The 17,410-nt window shown below is 36.1% G+C and overlaps 2 protein-coding genes across 2 annotated transcripts; both read left to right on the forward strand.

Moving 5' to 3' along the window:
• The first annotated feature begins 674 nt into the window (after window positions 1–674).
• On the forward strand, window positions 675–11,185 carry mpv17 (mitochondrial inner membrane protein MPV17). Its single transcript, XM_015035352.1, has 6 exons — window positions 675–1,131; window positions 2,228–2,320; window positions 2,949–3,044; window positions 8,196–8,228; window positions 9,697–9,749; window positions 9,903–11,185. Exons 1-6 carry the CDS (start codon window positions 1,105–1,107, stop codon window positions 9,970–9,972), a joined length of 372 nt encoding a protein of 123 aa, XP_014890838.1. The 5' UTR covers window positions 675–1,104; the 3' UTR covers window positions 9,973–11,185.
• Window positions 11,186–12,759: 1,574 nt separating this feature from the next.
• uts1 (urotensin 1) lies at window positions 12,760–14,336 on the forward strand. Its single transcript, XM_015035353.1, has 2 exons — window positions 12,760–13,092; window positions 13,287–14,336. The coding sequence occupies exon 2, from the start codon at window positions 13,290–13,292 to the stop codon at window positions 13,731–13,733; it is 444 nt and encodes a 147-aa protein (XP_014890839.1). The 5' UTR covers window positions 12,760–13,092; window positions 13,287–13,289; the 3' UTR covers window positions 13,734–14,336.
• The last annotated feature ends 3,074 nt before the right edge of the window (window positions 14,337–17,410 follow it).

Below are 17,410 nucleotides of genomic sequence, written 5' to 3' on the forward strand. Positions count from 1 at the left end.
ATGAGTCAAACTGGATAAATCACGTCCCAATTTTAAACGATAAGCATATTTTTGCTACATTACAGCTTCAGTCATATTATTCTATGCAGCGTTCTCTAGCTTATTTTTTCTGTAACTTTGTGATTAAATATGAATTCAGACAGGGTTTTCTCTGTAATGTTCCAGCAGCATGGTGGAAAATTGAGCAAACATCTGGAATAAATTTGTTCCAGGAAGTAGAGCTGTCACGTGATAACAGGAAGGTCAGGGGTTGTTTGCTTCTCTGATCCAGGTGTGAAGGTTTCCTCTAGCCTTCATTAACCCCTGATATGTCCTGTAGGTTTGATAAATAAAACACTGATTGCCTGAAAAACCTGTATTTACTGAATGTCAACATGAGAAAATCTAAATTAGTGTAAAATAATTATCAGTTTCAGCCATGCTGTTGAGGAGAAAACACCATAAGCTTTATTTAACCATTTGTACAGTAGTTTAGGTGACTGATTGCCTAAATCTCTTTGAATTCATTTTGGTTTTGAAGTGCAATTTAAAAAATCACAACTTTTCTTAATCTCAGCAATCAGCCTTTTTGTACAATTTGGAGGTGTGCATGCCAAAGCATGTTGCAATAAGCAAATAATCACATGTAAAAAAGGTCTTAAAAAGTCTTAAATTTGACTTGATAACCTGGAGTACCAAACATGTCCTATTATTACTTTGTTGGACATCTTTGTTAATATTCAGGCAGCCGAGACAACATTTAAAACACACTTTTTAAATGCCAGAACATTAAGAATCAGACAGATTTGGAAATGCATTCTTCCTGCGATAGCTCCCTGCCATTTTAGAGCTAAATACTGAGCATCACCGCCTGCATTCTGCCATAATTCAACAAAATAAATGAGCTGCATTCATCCTGCTCCTATTTAACAAAAGCTTCGTACTGAAAACGTCTCTGCAGCTACGAAACGAATCTGCAGGGATCACATTCATATAACACCATGCAGCGTGTCCTGACAGCTTTTTTGTCCTTCAGGGTCTCTAGTGGGTGTGGGTGATGTCATCTCCCAACAGCTGATTGAGAGGAGAGGATTAGCTCATCACAATGTGGGACGAACAGCCCGGATGATGAGTATAGGATTCTTCTTTGTGGTAAAAGTGGTTCTTATTTATCTATTGTGTCATTTATGATCGTTTGATGGGACTCTTTTATTAACGTTTACATTCAACAAAAGTAATTTCTTCTCTGTCAGACTCTAATAGTTCATCCAGTAGAGCCTGGTGACAGCTGTACGGTTTACCTTTAAAAGCTTCACATTTGATTCTTACGTCTTTGTGACGAAAGCTTTTATTTGTGCTGCAGTAATCGTCTTAAATCCAGAATTTATCGAACTCTTGATCTAAAAATATATGCAGAAAATGCTGAGATTTAAATGTGATGAGGTTTAGAGATATTTTTCAGTTTATATTTTTCCTCTGTTGGGTCTAAAATTACACTCCATAATTCTAGGGTTTAAAACAAATTCATAATTTGCTGCAGTAACATCAAAGATTTTTTTTTTAAATTCAAGCCTTTCGATTAAGATCTGTGCAAATCAGTGGAAATATTTATGGAAAAGTAAACAACTTATTGTAATTGTTCATCTTTTAGATCAGTAGAGAATTTTTTAGCCTCTTGTTTTCAGAATTGTTTAAATTTAATCGTACTGTAGAGTTTTCTAGCATGCGCAGTTTGTCAATCAAATTTCAGTTCAGACTTTGACTAGGTCTCTTCAAAACCTCCATTTTGTTTTTGAGCAACAAACTGAGGACAAAACATTGTAAGACAAGTTCTATTTAAGTGATTGTTTTGTTAAATATGTCTGGCAGTAATAAAATATATATATTTATCTTTCATGAAATGTAGCAGTTGGTTGATATTTAATAATTTTTTAGCCAGGTTGGTGTTTTTCCTCTTTTTTAAAAATTCTGTCTTTTTTCCAAACTGAAGTTTACTTTTACTCTTTTTTTTTGTCTGTTTTTAGAATTAATTCAAAGAAACTACTAAGTTGGTAAAAGCTTTTTTCACAGAACTGACTATATATTTGTTTTACAGGAATTGCAAGAAATGCCACAAAATGTGTTAGAATTTTCCAAATAAATCTGTGAAATAATTTTACTGCCATATAAAAGATTAATTTTTGTTCAGGTTTTTTTTGTACATCTGCATTCAAGTTTGAGGATAATTTGTTTCCTTTCCACATTAAAGGGTCCGGTAATCGGCAGCTGGTACAAAGTTTTGGACAGGATCGTGGTTGGAGCCTCTAAATCTGATGCCATGAAGAAAATGCTTGTTGACCAGGTGAGAGAAAACAGCGATTAGCGTTGACTGTAAATTATGTACAGCCTATTAAGTTTATTCTGTCTGTAATTACTGTTATAGTCAAAAGTCACTTCAGTACCCAAGATTTCTTTCAGTGGAGGGAAAATATCCGTTAACTTGCTAATGTGCAATTAGCAGAGCTAATGTTTTTCTTGGCATTTTTGCTTAACTTGGCTTATAAACTTTTTTAGATAAATTCTAATGTGTCAATTTACTTGGCTGTTTTGTAAATGTTTAGTTGAGTAAGGTTTGACATCTATATTGAAGTTTTAGGTGTAAAATTTCTTCCATATAGTTTGCTGTTTACATTCATGCTCTTATTTTGAAGTGGATGTACTGTTTACGCAGCAGTTCCATTTCCTCTCCTGATGTTTTTTCCTTTTTTTCAATAACTTTATTTCAAATAAGGAACATAAAATAATAAAATAATACATTAACAGTAGATATAAACAGAAATAAAATAGAACATGTAAATTATGCCAGAGCTAATGTTTGTGATTAGTGCTTTAGCGTTAGCGTTATCTTTAGCGTTAGCAGAAGCACCACTGATTCCTTCTGATTCCGTTCTTCTTTGTTTGTTTGTTTTTTTATCTGTTTGGGTTCTCAGCTGTGTTTTGCTCCGTGCTTCCTGGGAACTTTCCTCTGTATTTCCGGAGCCCTGAACGGACTAACAGTGGAGGAGAACATTACCAAACTTAAGAGGGTGAGCAAATGCAGATCTGAACTATTAAGTAAATTTAAGCTCAAGAAGAATACTTGAATACTGTTAGCCTGATCTTATAGAGATAAAGCACATAAAGGTACTAGCAGCCAAATAAGCTAAACATTAGTCGCCCACCTCATTCAGAAAAGGATGAACACATTATTGGTTTTAATTAAGTCCCACAGCAGAAAATGAGTGGATTAATCTACTTTCTAAAGCACTCCACACCAAACAAATGCAAGAGGCCTTCAGGCAGGACGCTAGAGACGAATTTACTTGTTTTAATCACCAATATGTGGAGTGATTTTGGATTTTCTGTGATACTGTGGCAGCAGGGAAATACGGCAGTCCCATTGGTCATATCATAATGTACTTATGGCAAGGCATGTGTGTATTTCTTTAATATACTTGCAATCAAATGTAATTTTGTTCCCTTGAAGTTAATAATTAACTGCATAAAATATGTTAGAAAGAAACTAAGCCAGAGTTACATAATGTGAAGTTTTAATCCTGTGTCTTTACAGCAGAGGTGTTTTATGTATCTGCTTGTCTTTGTTTTTTTTTTTTTGGGGGGGCGGGTTTGCACAAGGGCCAAATATTTGAACTTTTTTTTGTTCTGTTTTCATAAAAAGAAAAAAACCTTTCAGTTTGTAAAACTTTTTGTTCAACATATGACCAGTGAGATGTTTTTATCGTAACCACTCAGTGATGCACATTACAAAAGTGACCCTTAGGGATTAAAATTATTCTGCAGGTTGACACAAACTGTCCAAAAAGCTGTTACAAATATTGACACAAAAGGAGGAAGTTTGATTTTTTTTCCTTGGAGAAACAGTTGAAAACCTCCAACACCTTCATTAATGTTGGAAACTATTTCCTGGGAGGGAGGAAGAGGCACGAAGAGGAGGAGGGATTGTCGAACCAGCCAGGGTGACTCATAGCTCCGTATATAAGTGTGCGTGTGTGTGTGTGTGTGTGTGTGTGTGTGTGTGTGTGTGTGTGTGTGTGTGTGCGTGCGTGTGTTTGTATGCCAGGTCAGAGCAAACCGTCGTGTTGTGCCAGCTGCTCAAACGTCCATCAGCGCTTTGCTTACCCAGTGTGCCGCTGATCACCATCAATTATTTACCAAAGGAGAGGCTTGGACCTGAGAGGCCAACCTGGTAAATGTCAGAAAGGACACAAAATAAATGACAAATGAGCTCATTACAACGACGCCTGGCGACGCGGGAGCGTGAGAGGAAAACTGATGCAGCGGGCGACTAAACCGCTGTTCACAAAACCAAATCTGTCTGGACACTTTTTATGTTTTTGAGCCAATTATTGAATGCATATTGAACATCAAGATTTTATTATGCTTCCTCGAACAGCTCAGGATATTCATATGGCTTTACAAAACATTCTTATGAAGTTTTTTTGCACAAAATGAGATTTATCTTCCTATTCTGAGCAGTTTTAGGGCGTTTTGTCACTTTAAATCCAAATAAGCTGCTGCTGGCCACGCCCACTAACTCAGCATTTTACCTTGCACATGAAAATAGCTGCAATTACACAACTGTACATCTTTGAAAAATATAAGTGGAGCCTCCTGCACAACCAACAAGCCAACAACAAAACATTTATCTTCTCCAGCAGCCATTGTACAGCGATTACAGTGGTAAAACCCTGCTAGAGCTCTTCTTGGGTTGCTATGTAACGGGCTGGGCTTGGCTGGGGTTGCTAGGTAACGGCGCAGTGCCCGAAGATTGACTCCAGGCAACACAAAACATTAATTTAGTCTCAAAAAAACTGCTTTGTCTTTTTTTAAGCACTTCAGCTGTTTTTAGAAGCAGTTGAATTCCAAATGAAAGAATAAAAAAACCCTGTTATTTATTGACACTTTTTATTTTGAAGACACAAATTTTTGGTGTGATTTTTGTTTCTCTTATCTTTTATCTAGCATCAGTACTTAATAATGTTGTTTTGAGACCATTTTCACGTAATATATTGACACAAAAAATGCAACTTCATTCACTTAAAGATGAATAAATTTTAACTTTTTAAAGAACAGTTAACCCTGCAACGGAAAGTTATAGCAAACATCCAAAATAAAAGACAACAAACCAAATTTAAAATGGGAATAAAAACCACACAACTGAAACCATTAAGAAAAAAAGATTTTGATGCATCTTTAATCAAAATTCCCATTTAAAATTAACTGTCAGAATGGAAATTCATTTCACTTATGTGATTTGATTAATTGGTTAATGCTCTAAAAACAGCAGGAGTTAGCTGAGGACACACTGCCATCAGCTTCAGCATCCCAACCTCAGAAAACAAACCGTTCTGCCCATCAATCATCTTTTCCAAACAATTTGAAGTCCATCAATCTACAATGGGACAAATCGGTCACAAATGGAAAACAGTTGAGACAGCTGCCAGTCTTCCCAGGAGTTCATGTTCAACAAATTCACCCAGCGTCTGACCCTGCAATGCTCCAGAAGCGTCATCTCCGACTCTACAGACACAGTTAGAATAGGAATATCTTTTATTTTCTCAAAGTGGGATAATTCAGGTGAAGAAAAAATATAAATGGAGGAGGAAGGATGTGCTAGAACGCTCCTCTGTGCGCCTAGGATGCATCAGTCCGTCACTAGCTGTTCATTCACAAGAAGATGGAATTGAAATCATGGAAATAAATTCAATTAATGGGAACAATTTTGAACTTTATCCAAACTTTATCCAAAACATGTCAGTTTTATAAAACTGACATGTTTTGGATAAACTGAAACATTTTGAACTGAAAGTAAAACCTTGGTGGTTTAAAACAATTCAGTCTTGAGTCCTCTACTTTGTGCTAATAATTTTCCGTTAGCTCCCCCTAGAGGTTAGGAGTAAAACATCAAGTTCCATTTGAAAAATAATTTCAATGGAAAATAATTTCAATTGAAAACATATTTTAATTTTGTGTAACAAAAATAATTTTTTACACACAAAAAATTATGTAAAAAATACACAAACTGTGTAAAAACATTTAAAAAATTACACAAAAAATTGTGTAAAAGATTTTCACACATTTTTGTACAAAAAATGTTTTTTACACAACTTTTGTGTAAAACAATTTTTAAGCAAAATTCTAATTTATTTTTCATTTGAATATTTGTTCAAATATTCAAATATTTCACGAAATTACATCTTTAAAAAAGGGTCATAACAGAACAAAGTTTCATGACGTCGTCATTTTAAAGTTTTAATACGTTTTTCTGTTGAACTCCTTCAGAATATAAATTGAGTTTTTGTTTGGTACACAAACACAGACTGATCTGAATGCAACAAGCTCCTTTAAAGTGGGTCGAAAATGTCTCCTTTTGTTCTGTTTCTGAAGATTGTGACGTGTTTTAACCTCAGGTGGTGAAGTAGCTTGTTTGTCCATAATTAGAAAAGTGTTTCAGCCTGAAAAAAAGAAAAAAAACAGACCAGGAACATTGGCTTGTTGTTTTCATACGCCGAGACACATTCAGGTGACCTTTAGGTAGAATGACATGAAACTTTACTTCTGTAATGTTTTGTCTGCGCTACCAAATGGTCTTGTTTAGTATTTACTGTGGGGTCAAAAGGTCACAGTCAGGTCGAGGCAGTAATAACCACATTTGTACATATTTTACCTAAGATTTGTGGTTTTGATCATAGTCCAGGTTCTGGATTAACCTCTCTCTGATTAATGACCCAAATATTTCAGTTACTAACATCCTGATCAGGTGAATCATCCCTGCTGTTGCAGTTCAGTATGATTAAACCCCAAAATTAATTATATTTCAAGCAAGAGTCGATCATTACTGCGTATTTAATGCAATACACATTATAAAGTGTGTTTTCTTTAATATCATCTGTTTTGGTTACTTTATTTCTTTTTCTTCTTCCTGTACTTTTGTTTATTCTGATCGTTTAAAAACCACCAGAGATCATCTAATCGTCTGTCTTTCCTCCCATTCGTCCTTTCTTCATCCCTCCATCCTCATTTTTCCATTCTCTGGGTTTTCTGGTTCTTCATTCCGGTCCTCATCTTTGTATACATTTCTTCCAGATCTATTGAATATCTGTACTTAAACTCCAATTTGGCGAAATTATATGATTTAGAAATAAAAAATGTTTCGTCTCGATCCGACAGACCCGGCTCGCTCTTTATTTCTGTTGCTTTAAATGTTTCTTCCGTCTTCAATCCCTCACTCTTCTGCAGGTGGAATACTAATTTATGTGAAGGGGCAGGAATTCAAATTAAAACAGAAAAAACTTATTATTTTTTTATTAAAACTAATTATTTGAGCATGAGTTTTAATAACTGTTTCACTGAGTCCTTCAGCCCAGCCGAACATTTTCTTCCAGTTTGTTTCTTTTCTCCGGCCTTCATGACGAGGATGTGAGCAACTTGTTCCTCGGCGGCTGAGAGAACTTCATGTTTCTTGAATGAATTTAATCATTGTCTGCACCGATTGTTGGGCTGTGACGCTGAATGTGAAATTAAATATTCATACTGAAACAGAACCTTAACTCAAGGAACATCCAGAGATGCAAACGGTTTCTGTCCGAGCATCAACTATTTCTACAGACCTCCAACAGGAAATGGGAGCAAAGTTTTTATGCAGATTCTGTTTGTGAAGCTGAAGATTTTATCTGGTTTGGTTCTAAATGTTAAGAGATAAAATCTTTAATGTTTGTTTTGATTTTTACCTCTTAATTCTTTTTTTATTTATTCATTTTATGACATTAACTCATACAATACATTGCATACACATGAAATAGTTATAATGATTAGACAAAAAAAACATTCAGGTCACATCAGTGTCACAAAAAGAGTAAAGAAAATATGATCTCTACATTTATTTAGTTCATTTTGAGCCATTTTTAGACTCAGTTTCAGAGACAAATACAACCCTGTATATAAAAAATATTTTATTTCTTCTTAAGCAATCCCTCTATGCTTAAATTCATTCCAGATGTAATCCTTTTTTTTCATAAATTTCTTGAAGTATCTGAATTTTATGTCTTTGCTTTTGTATGTCAATATCTTTATGCACATGTGTTTGTGTAGTTTAGTGGACTTTTTTTTTTTATTTTGAAGTGCAGTGCATTACTTGTTTTTCTCTGTACAATAATATGTTTTTTATTTTCTCACAGGACTACACAGATGCCCTGATCTCTAATTACTATGTAAGTTTCTGATGTTGAATTAACTGGTTTTGGTTTTTCTGTCATGGTTGTGAGATTATTTTTTCACACCCAAACATAGGACTTTGATTTAGACACTAACGAAGCTGTAGAGTTGTAAACGTTAGAAAAAAAACAACTGCAGTTGCACCGTTCAACCTGAGGAGGGCAGCACTAAGATGGTTTTAGGCCAAGCATTGCACAATTAAAGCTGCAGTTTGTGACTTTTTTTAAGAAATATGATTTTAACATATTTGTTGTGACATTAGATAATCTGTTTAAAAAAAAGCTTCTCTGCCTTCTTCCAGAAAACAGACTACAGAAAACAGAAAATTTGTCAAACAACCAATCAGAGCCACAAGGAGGGTCTTAGTGCTGTCAATCATGCTTGTGTATGATTCTCATACCTTTATTTCTGCTATACAGCAGATTCTGCCAGGTTGCTAAAGCTAGTTAGCTAGTCATTGATGACAGCGGATAAACAGTTTCTTTGTAATGGTAAGTTGTTTCTCCGCCGTTTGCCCATTTAACAGCTATTACACAATCTTGATTGGCAGCGCCAGGACCCTCCTCCTGGCTCTGATTGTTTTTGACTGAAAGCCATGCATTTTTGCAGATTGCTATCGTAGCTCAGCGAGGAAGTGGAGGAGCTTGAATTTTTTCACAGATTATCTGTTTTATATTACGCTATGACAACATGATGACAGTTTTAATAAATATGTAAAAAAAAAATAAAAGTTTCATCATGCAGTTTTCAGTAAATTTATATGGAAATGTCAAAATGCACCCATATAAATAAATACATATAATAGTATAAATAAAGATGGAACCTTTAAGATCCCATGGGTTGGGTGGTAAGTAGTAACATTTACTGAGTTACGCTTACTTTAGTAACTTTTTATAAAAAAAATTATTTTTAAAAGTATTTTACTATGTTGTACTTCTTACTTTTACTTAGGTAATTTTATTATGAGGTATTTCTACTCTTATTAGAGTAAAATTCCTGGATTTTCTATCCACTGAATAAACAACATGTTTTAACCAGAGATTCCCCAGACAGACACAGACCTGCAGATTTTGTTAAAGTTTCAGAAGTTTTTTAATTGAAAGAAACTGATTTGGAAACATTTTATTTCACCTGATTTTGTTATTTTTTCTACTTAGATGTATTATTGTCTATTTCATCCTTAGAATATCGAAATTTAAACTTAACTTTATATTTTGGTCCATCTGATTGTGTAATTTTTAAATATTAAATTATTGATTTTTTGTTCTGTTACTCTTACTTGACGTATTTCTTGGGCAGCTTCTTTTTATTTAAAAATATGTTGAAGCAGCACTACTTTTACTTGAGTAACATTTGTGGCTACTCCATCCACCTCTGGTCTTTTGTTTATCAGCAGAAAATTAATTTGAGGTTACTTAGTCTTTATAAACATAAATTCTCATCTGGTTTTAATAATTTTTTTAGCTGTGGCCTCCAGTCCAGATTGCTAATTTCTACTTCGTCCCGCTGCATCACAGGTGAGATTCTTATGCTTCTGTTTCTTTCCAGTCATATTGGAAGATACTAAATCTGCAAATGTATTTAAAAGTTGATATTTTTAGAGTGAATTTAAATCTACCAACCCAGTTTAAGTGCATTCCCACATGGTCAGTTTTTGCTCCTCGTTGCAGGCTGGCCGTCGTCCAGATCGTCGCTGTCGCCTGGAACTCCTACCTGACCTGGAAGGCCAACAAGATGTGAAGAAACCTCACAAGTCCAGCTTGTCTTGTTGATGATGATTTTTACACTTATTTGTACTGTAGACTGCGAGTGTGTGTGAGAAATGAGCACAACTTACTTTAGTCTTCTGATATTTCCAAAGTGTAAAACTGTGACTGAATCACATGTAAAAGGTCGGGGAGGATTGCTCGTCTACTCTGAGTGACAAATTCGCACTTGAAAGTCAAACTTGCATTTTTGCAGAAACGTCTGTGAAAGTTTATTTATGGAAATGGGATTTGGCTGCAGAGCTGCAGTGGAGCCACACTTACATTAACACCTGCTGGTTGATGAAGGGAATGTTCTCCTCATCGCCTCGATGAGCTTCACTCATAATGTATTTTTGATTTACATGTTTGCTTTACTGGACTCTTCTCCACCTGACTCATTGTTGTACTTTGTTCTGGTTTCTCCTGCCAGCATTTTAATAACCCTCAGGAACAAAATGTTGTTTTCTAAATGTTTAAAAGTCTTATCCATCATGGTTTACTCTTTGTTTTGGTTTAACTTTAGATTTGGAAGAATCTCGCCTGCATTCCCATTAACCACGTAATTGCACAATTTGACATTTTGAAAATAAATTTGCTTCATGGAAACAGGCCAGTTTCTAAAAACAAAAACGGTTTTTATTAAAAAGTTCTTGTGCTACGGTGAGGAATATTGAAATTGGTTTATGTCACAAAACTGCACTGGAAACACTTTTTTGAGGCTCTCCTTCCTAGACGAGTCTTCCAGGTGTTTATGGACTGGTTTTAATCGTTTGTTTACCACTTTGCCTCGTTTGTGGAAATTGACTTTCTAATTTTGTCCAGACTGATTAATATTGACGACTTTTCTTCACATCTCTACTTCAATGTCTGTAGATCAGGGCATAATTTGTTGCTTTTTGAAATATTTTCACCCTCAGTGGTTTATTGAATCTACGGGTAAGAGGATAGCCAGACCTGGTTGTAGCAAAAAAAATTGATTCATTACAATTAATTGATGATTTAACGAGGGCAGCAATTATATTTTCACCATGTTGGTTTTGATCTGTTTAGTTCAAGTGAACCTTCATTGTCTCATCATCTTAAAAACTTCCCCCAATAGTCAGTATGAACCAGGTTGGTATTTCCATACTTTAAGGAACACGTTGAATATTTACTGTGCACATTTTAACAAATAAAAATCCTACATAATGTTTGAAACCATAAAAGTTTGCTCGTTAATGCCAGTGGACTGTCTACCCTCAGTGAACTTCAGGGGAAACTTATTAGTTTTGGTGAGTAGTTGTGTTTTTTGGAGGCTGCTGAGCCTCGCTGGCAGCCACATTAACAAACACTCAGGCTATATCTGCAAGCGGGGAGCATCTGACGAATGCATTGAAACTCCGCCAAACAGCCTCTTTTACCCCCTCCAGGGACGGGAGCAGCTCTACCCAGAGCGCTGCAGGTTTTTGAAGCAGCACTCCAACTGCCTGTGATTTTCAAATTAAGCCAAGGTGATAAAACGAGTGGAGTGTTGTTGCAGAGTAACCTGAACAGGAGGGTGGGCGGAGTTCATCTGGACGCAGCCATGCACAAAAGTTGGAGTATTTCTATATATTTTGCTTCCAAACACTTCAGATGTGGCCTTGGTCAGAAGTTTGAAGTGTTTGTTTGAACTTGGTCTTCCTTTGCACTGATTTTCAGTCCAATCATTATTTCTGCATGTTATGCAGAGCAGAAAAAGTGTCTTAAAAACCGTTTGAAAAATACAGTCAGGATTTTACTCTGAAAAATGTAGAAGAATCCAAACTTTTAATTTGAGTACATTTTAATCAAGAAAAACATATTTGTCCAGCTCTAAACTGCAAAAACACAAAATCTTAATTATTTTAGACTCACTTCTAGTGCAAATGTCTTAGTATACTTTAAATGATGCAAAACTAACTTACTAGTAACTTTTCAGCAAGAAATAGCTCATTTTAATTTATTGACAAAAAATACTAGAAGTAATCAAGGAGATTATTTCACTTTTAACTATTTTTCCATAGATATTAAAAGCTTCTCCTTAGTTTGATCTTATTTCAAGTGTACTAAGATATTTGCACTACAAACAAGAGCAAATATTCCTGATAAGATTTTGTGGTTTTGCAGTGTAGCTTGCAGGACATCAGGGACAGTTTGAAAACCTTTTAAGGCTCAGTGTTGAACTCTGGCCAAATTTAGACAGAAAAGGTCAAAGAGACACAAAATCAACTTTTTTCCACATTCATGTTCCGAATTAACAAAATATATTTAATGTTCGCTCACTTGAAGTCAGTAAGGACGGAAAAACCTACATAAAAGTTTTGTTTTTGCAGTAACTTCAGATCTAATTATTCAGCGTAAAAACATTTCTGCCAGCCCAGAGAATTGTTGAGTTTTTAGTTGTATTTTAAGTGGCCAAATGGAGACAGTGATTCATGTTTCTCTGATTTATAATAAACTCGTGTGAAATTATCTGATTTTTAAAATATTCCTTTTTGTTATGTGAAATCCAATGTAGAAGCAGGTTCAGCACCATGGACAGCTCACTGCTCAGTTTGGTTCAATCCACAGAAAAAATGTTTTTCCAAGTTTAATTTTCTTTCTTTGCTTCATTGTTGGGTTTAAACTTTGAATTGAATTTTTCATGCCAGCTTTTGAAAATCATAAATGAAAGATAATTCATAGTTTGGGATGCTAAACAAATGTTTTGACCAAACTTCAAAAAGCATAAGGAAGGAGCAAAATTTATCAAATAAATCTTTTTTGTTTTTTATTAACAAACATCGGGCTGTTAAACCCAAATAAAAGGAGCCAGTGAAGATTCTGGCGTTTTCTTCCTTCATCTTGTAAAAGAAGACGGAAAACAAACAAAGCTGTAAAAACTGCTGCTTATATTCTCGCTCCATCCGCGCTCCGCCAGCTGCCGCATCGTTGTGCGTCTTTTAGAGCTGCCCGCTTTCCAAGACGGCGGCATGTTGTTGCATTGACGTCAAAAAGGAGCGGGCTGGACGTATAAAACCCCGCAGACCTCTGGAGCCGCGGCTCACAGGACTTTCCAGAATCAGACCAGACAACTCTGAAAAGTTCAGCTGCATCAACTGACGAAAATCAAGTGAGTTCTGCAGCTTTTTACATCCATCTAAAGGTCATAGTTATCTTTAACTGAGACAAATCTCTTCAGGATTTTTTTTATAAATGTCATGTAAAAAAAATTATTTACTTTATTTTTGCCAAAATGTTTACACTGTCAAATGTTTTAAGTTTCAAAACTAATTTAAAAAAATCGTAATTTCCTTTCGGTTGCAGGACATGAAGCCGGTCCCCCTCCTGCTGCTCCTCTCCTCGGTCCTCCTCTCGTCACACCCCCGCCCCGCCGCCGGCAGACCGCGCTCTTTCCCCGGCTGGCTGGATGGCACCAGCCGCCTCCAGACGCAGCAGGTGGACGATGTTCTCCTCAGGGCGGCCACGGAAGGCGCCGCCTCGGATCTGGTGGGCGACCACCTGCTGCGGCTGCTCCAGCGGAGGGACCCGGACCGCCTCCACCTGCTGCTGCCGGAAGTTGACGGCGCGGAGGAGGAGGAGGACGAGGCGCTGCGGACCGCGGAGCAGCTGCTGAAGCGCAGCGAGGAGCCGCCGCTCTCCATCGACCTGACCTTCCACCTGCTGAGGAATATGATCCAGATGGCCAAGATGGAGAGCCAGCGGGAGCAGGCTCAGCTCAACCGCAAGGTGCTCGACGAGGTGGGGAAGTGAAGCTTCCCGGGGATTCCTCCATGGCAGAGTCCAAAACCTCTGAGATGATGCGCCTGCCTTCCCCACTGGCAACATTTTACGCACACATGGTGCCATTTTACGCATGTGGTTTTTGTTTGTTTTTATTGAAGAACGGTGACGGAAAACACGGAACTTCTCAGACGCCCTCATTCCCATCAATCCCCGCTAAACTGAACTGTAGTGGATCTGCTTATAAAGAGGAAACCATCCGACGTCCTTCCGTCTGTTTTCAATGTTGTCATTTGGAAATCAGCTGTTCTTTGAATCCGTGCCTAAAACAAACAGAGGATTGATGAATGAGGGTGTGAATGGTACCACAAATAGTTCTGAGACAGACAGGAACAGTTTTTATTTTCTGTCCAAACAAAACTGTCTGGAAAAGATTCACATTCCAAAAATTACTAAATAAAGTTAAGAAACATAAATACTTTTAACTTATTTAGATGAAACCACTTCTGATTGGGGATGAAACTATTAATCGTGTTGAATCTCTTATTGAAATAACCGTCAACTGATCGATTAATCGTTAATTGGAGTAGACTATTTGCTTAAAAAGCAACATATTTAGAGCAGTAATCAAGCCAAAACTTTATAAAATATAAATAAATTTTGCTTTTAAGGTGAAAACATTTCTGTCTGCAAATATGTTTTTGCCAAAACTCCTCAAGTGGCTGCTGTCAGCTTCACCCAAATCAAATTCACTAAAGGAATTTATTGCATTTTAGGGAATACAATTTAAAAAATTTAATTTACACTTACTTACAGTTCGCTGTCTGTCTTCAGAACTGTGGAATAATTTCTCTGAACAAAAAGGGAAAATGTTTGTGTGCTGGAGACTGATGTTCTGTTACGACTTCCCTTCAGATCAAGACATCTCCATTTCCACTCACGTCTTTAAGTTTCTACCTGAGCAGGAGCACACTCACCTGTACATTATAAACCGTAGCATGTAAACTGAAAAAAGAACAAAAAAAAGCTTAGTTTCATTCATGTCTGTCACATCTGTCTTTGTTTTAGCAACACAGTTTTAAAAAGCTTTTTGTCATTTATATTTTGTAATAAAAAAGATTACAGTAAAAATTGTGTTTTCACTTCTCTTGTAAATATTAGTTTATTTTTCATTGTGCTGTGGGTTTTTTTAAACAGCATCATTGTGAAGGTCAGAAATATCTTAAAACTGTAAGAACTGCAGATTAAATTAAATATTCAAATCACTTTAATTTAAACCCATTTTCTTTAATATTCTGCAGCTCATTTTCATCTGTGGCAGAATGTATTGATGAAACTCATGAAATTTGCTCAATTAGTACTTCTTAAACTACAACAAGTTTTAACGTCTTTACACATTTGTCCAATGCAAAACAATAAAAATGGACTAAATATTTAACCATTGTTATTTTACCTTTAAATGTATATTCAATTCATTGTTCATTCATTTTCAAAGCAATACTCTAATCCTAACTTCAACTCGGTTCATACCACAGTCCTAAATGTAATCACTAACCCAAAACCAGAACTTTTTTTCTTTTTACTGTCACTTTGGACCCCATAAAGAGCCATCAGTCCTCAAAGTTTAAGCATTTGTTGTAAAATTTGACCTTATAAGCTGAGAAATGCTAAAACACCATTTGGATCCGAGTCTTTACGCTCCGTCTTGGGCTGCGATTGCCACTAAATATAATGTGATTTAATTAGCATTGTGTACTTTTTAGTTTCTCTGTGGTTTTTCTCTCTTTCTGCAGGTGTAGAAACAGACTTCTTTAATGTTTTCTCTCCACTTATTTTTTTTTATTTTCCTTTCTTTCCATGTCCTTTACATTTGAAATAAACCCAGATCAGTTTCTAACACGTCCATAAACAACTTCTGCCTGTTTTCCTTATGTTGTTGTTGTTTTATCTACATTTGTAGGCATACTCACACACCAAGTGGAAGCCAAAATATCAGTCATTAGTTTAGAGCTCCTTGTTCTCTGCAGAGTTACACATCTTGCCAGAAATGTTGCAACTTAAACAAAAGTCAAGCTGTGAAATTAGAGCATCGGATTAGCTGGAGAGCGACCAATAAACTAGAGAGAAATGTGTCATCACTTTCATGTCATCTGCTCCGTCTCATCTTGTTGATGAGAGTCTTGCTAAAGATCCAAGAAGTCCAATGAAGAGTGACAGCTGATGGAGTCATGAGCGACTTGTCGAGAACAAACGATAAGAGAAAGAGCGATGAAAACAAACGCAGAAGGAAAATTGGCTTTCAGGTTCCTGTGTTTCTGACTCACTTTGAAATATATTTATGACCATCAGATGTTTAAATTAGCTTCTCAGCCACTGCTGTGTCAGATTAGCTAATAGCAGCGCAGGCTAATCCACCACAGCGATCACTCATTAAAAATAAACATCCAGCCTAAAAATTATTTTTAAATAATGTTGATCATGTTTTCATCATATTGTTATCATTGTGATCAGTACTTTGACAGTTATTCTATCATTGTCAGTATCTTTAATTATTATAATCAATATTATCATGAAAGAGTAAGAATAAATACTTTATGAGTCAAATATCAGCTTAATTAAAAGTAAATAAGGAGAAGAAATGAACATTTCTGTGTCTAATGCCTCAGAGTCCAAAAAGCCTCCAAGTTCCCCAGAAACAGCAGGTAAGAGGTAAACAGATCAATAAGACATTTTTGAGCCTGAAAAAATGAAAACATAATCTTTCTTTTGCTTATTTGTTTTAGAAATCAATCTATTGGCAACTGCAGGACGTCATTAATCTGGCTGTGATGGTCCGTTTTGACCCAGTTGGACCCAACAGATGAGTCCTGAGTGATGCTCCTGTCAAACTTACCACATAAAGTTTAAACTCATGATGAGAGGATTTTTCTTTTTCAGGTTCCTGAGAAAGTTCTTCAGATGACATTTCTTTAAAAGTGATGTATTATTTTTCTTACTTTCCAGTATTATTAGCTCACTTTCTGTTATATTTTAACCTTTGTGTGAATCTGGATTCTTCCATTTTGCCGTCACTTTGGGTTTCCCTTTGGGACAAGAAAAGTTATTTCTCTTCTTCTTTTCTTTCTGTCTTCTTGGTCTTAATCCCCTCAGTTTTTTTTATCATTATTTACATAACATCTTAAATTAGTAACTAAACTGACAGCTTTGCAAAGCTTCCATGCTGAGGAACACAATCATTTCCACTTCTCCACCCACAGCCCTGAATGCAGTCTTAAACCCACTGCATTCATCTCCTGTGAGTTATAAGTAGACAGATGCATTTTCTACACAAAGCAGCAGCTTCCTGGTTCTGAAACGTGGGAGGCAAAGAAACTCAGTGATTTCTGCGTCTTTGTTTCTCCAGATGGATCATCTCTGAACTGTACAGAATTTTATCCTTTATGTTTTTAAATCAGTTGTGACTCTTTGGTGCGGCTGGATTCATTCAGAGGCGCGTTGGCCATCGGGGGTTCGGGAGGTTTCCCGAACGGCCGAAATGTATGGCAGGCCATTTTGACATCAAATTGCCGTCACCACACTTACATTCCAGGTGTCTGAAATTACTTTAAGACTGGATATATTAGTTAATTAAGATATATCTAATTATATTTTGACTACACAAAAGATGTATTTGAGATATCTCAGATTACATTTTGAGTAATGATGTC

This window comes from Poecilia latipinna, unplaced genomic scaffold (genome assembly GCF_001443285.1).
Source record: "Poecilia latipinna isolate Pla-1442-1.1 unplaced genomic scaffold, P_latipinna-1.0 Scaffold332, whole genome shotgun sequence".
NCBI lineage: Eukaryota > Metazoa > Chordata > Actinopteri > Cyprinodontiformes > Poeciliidae > Poecilia > Poecilia latipinna.

Coding starts and splice junctions, on each gene's coding strand:
- mpv17 (XM_015035352.1), top strand. CDS start 1,105: ATGATGAGTATAGGATTCTTCTTTGTG. Junction 2,321..2,948: donor AGAAAATGCTTGTTGACCAG/GTGAGAGAAAAC, acceptor TTGGGTTCTCAG/CTGTGTTTTGCTCCGTGCTT. Junction 9,750..9,902: donor TTCGTCCCGCTGCATCACAG/GTGAGATTCTTA, acceptor TCCTCGTTGCAG/GCTGGCCGTCGTCCAGATCG.
- uts1 (XM_015035353.1), top strand. CDS start 13,290: ATGAAGCCGGTCCCCCTCCTGCTGCTCCTCTCCTCGGTCCTCCTCTCG.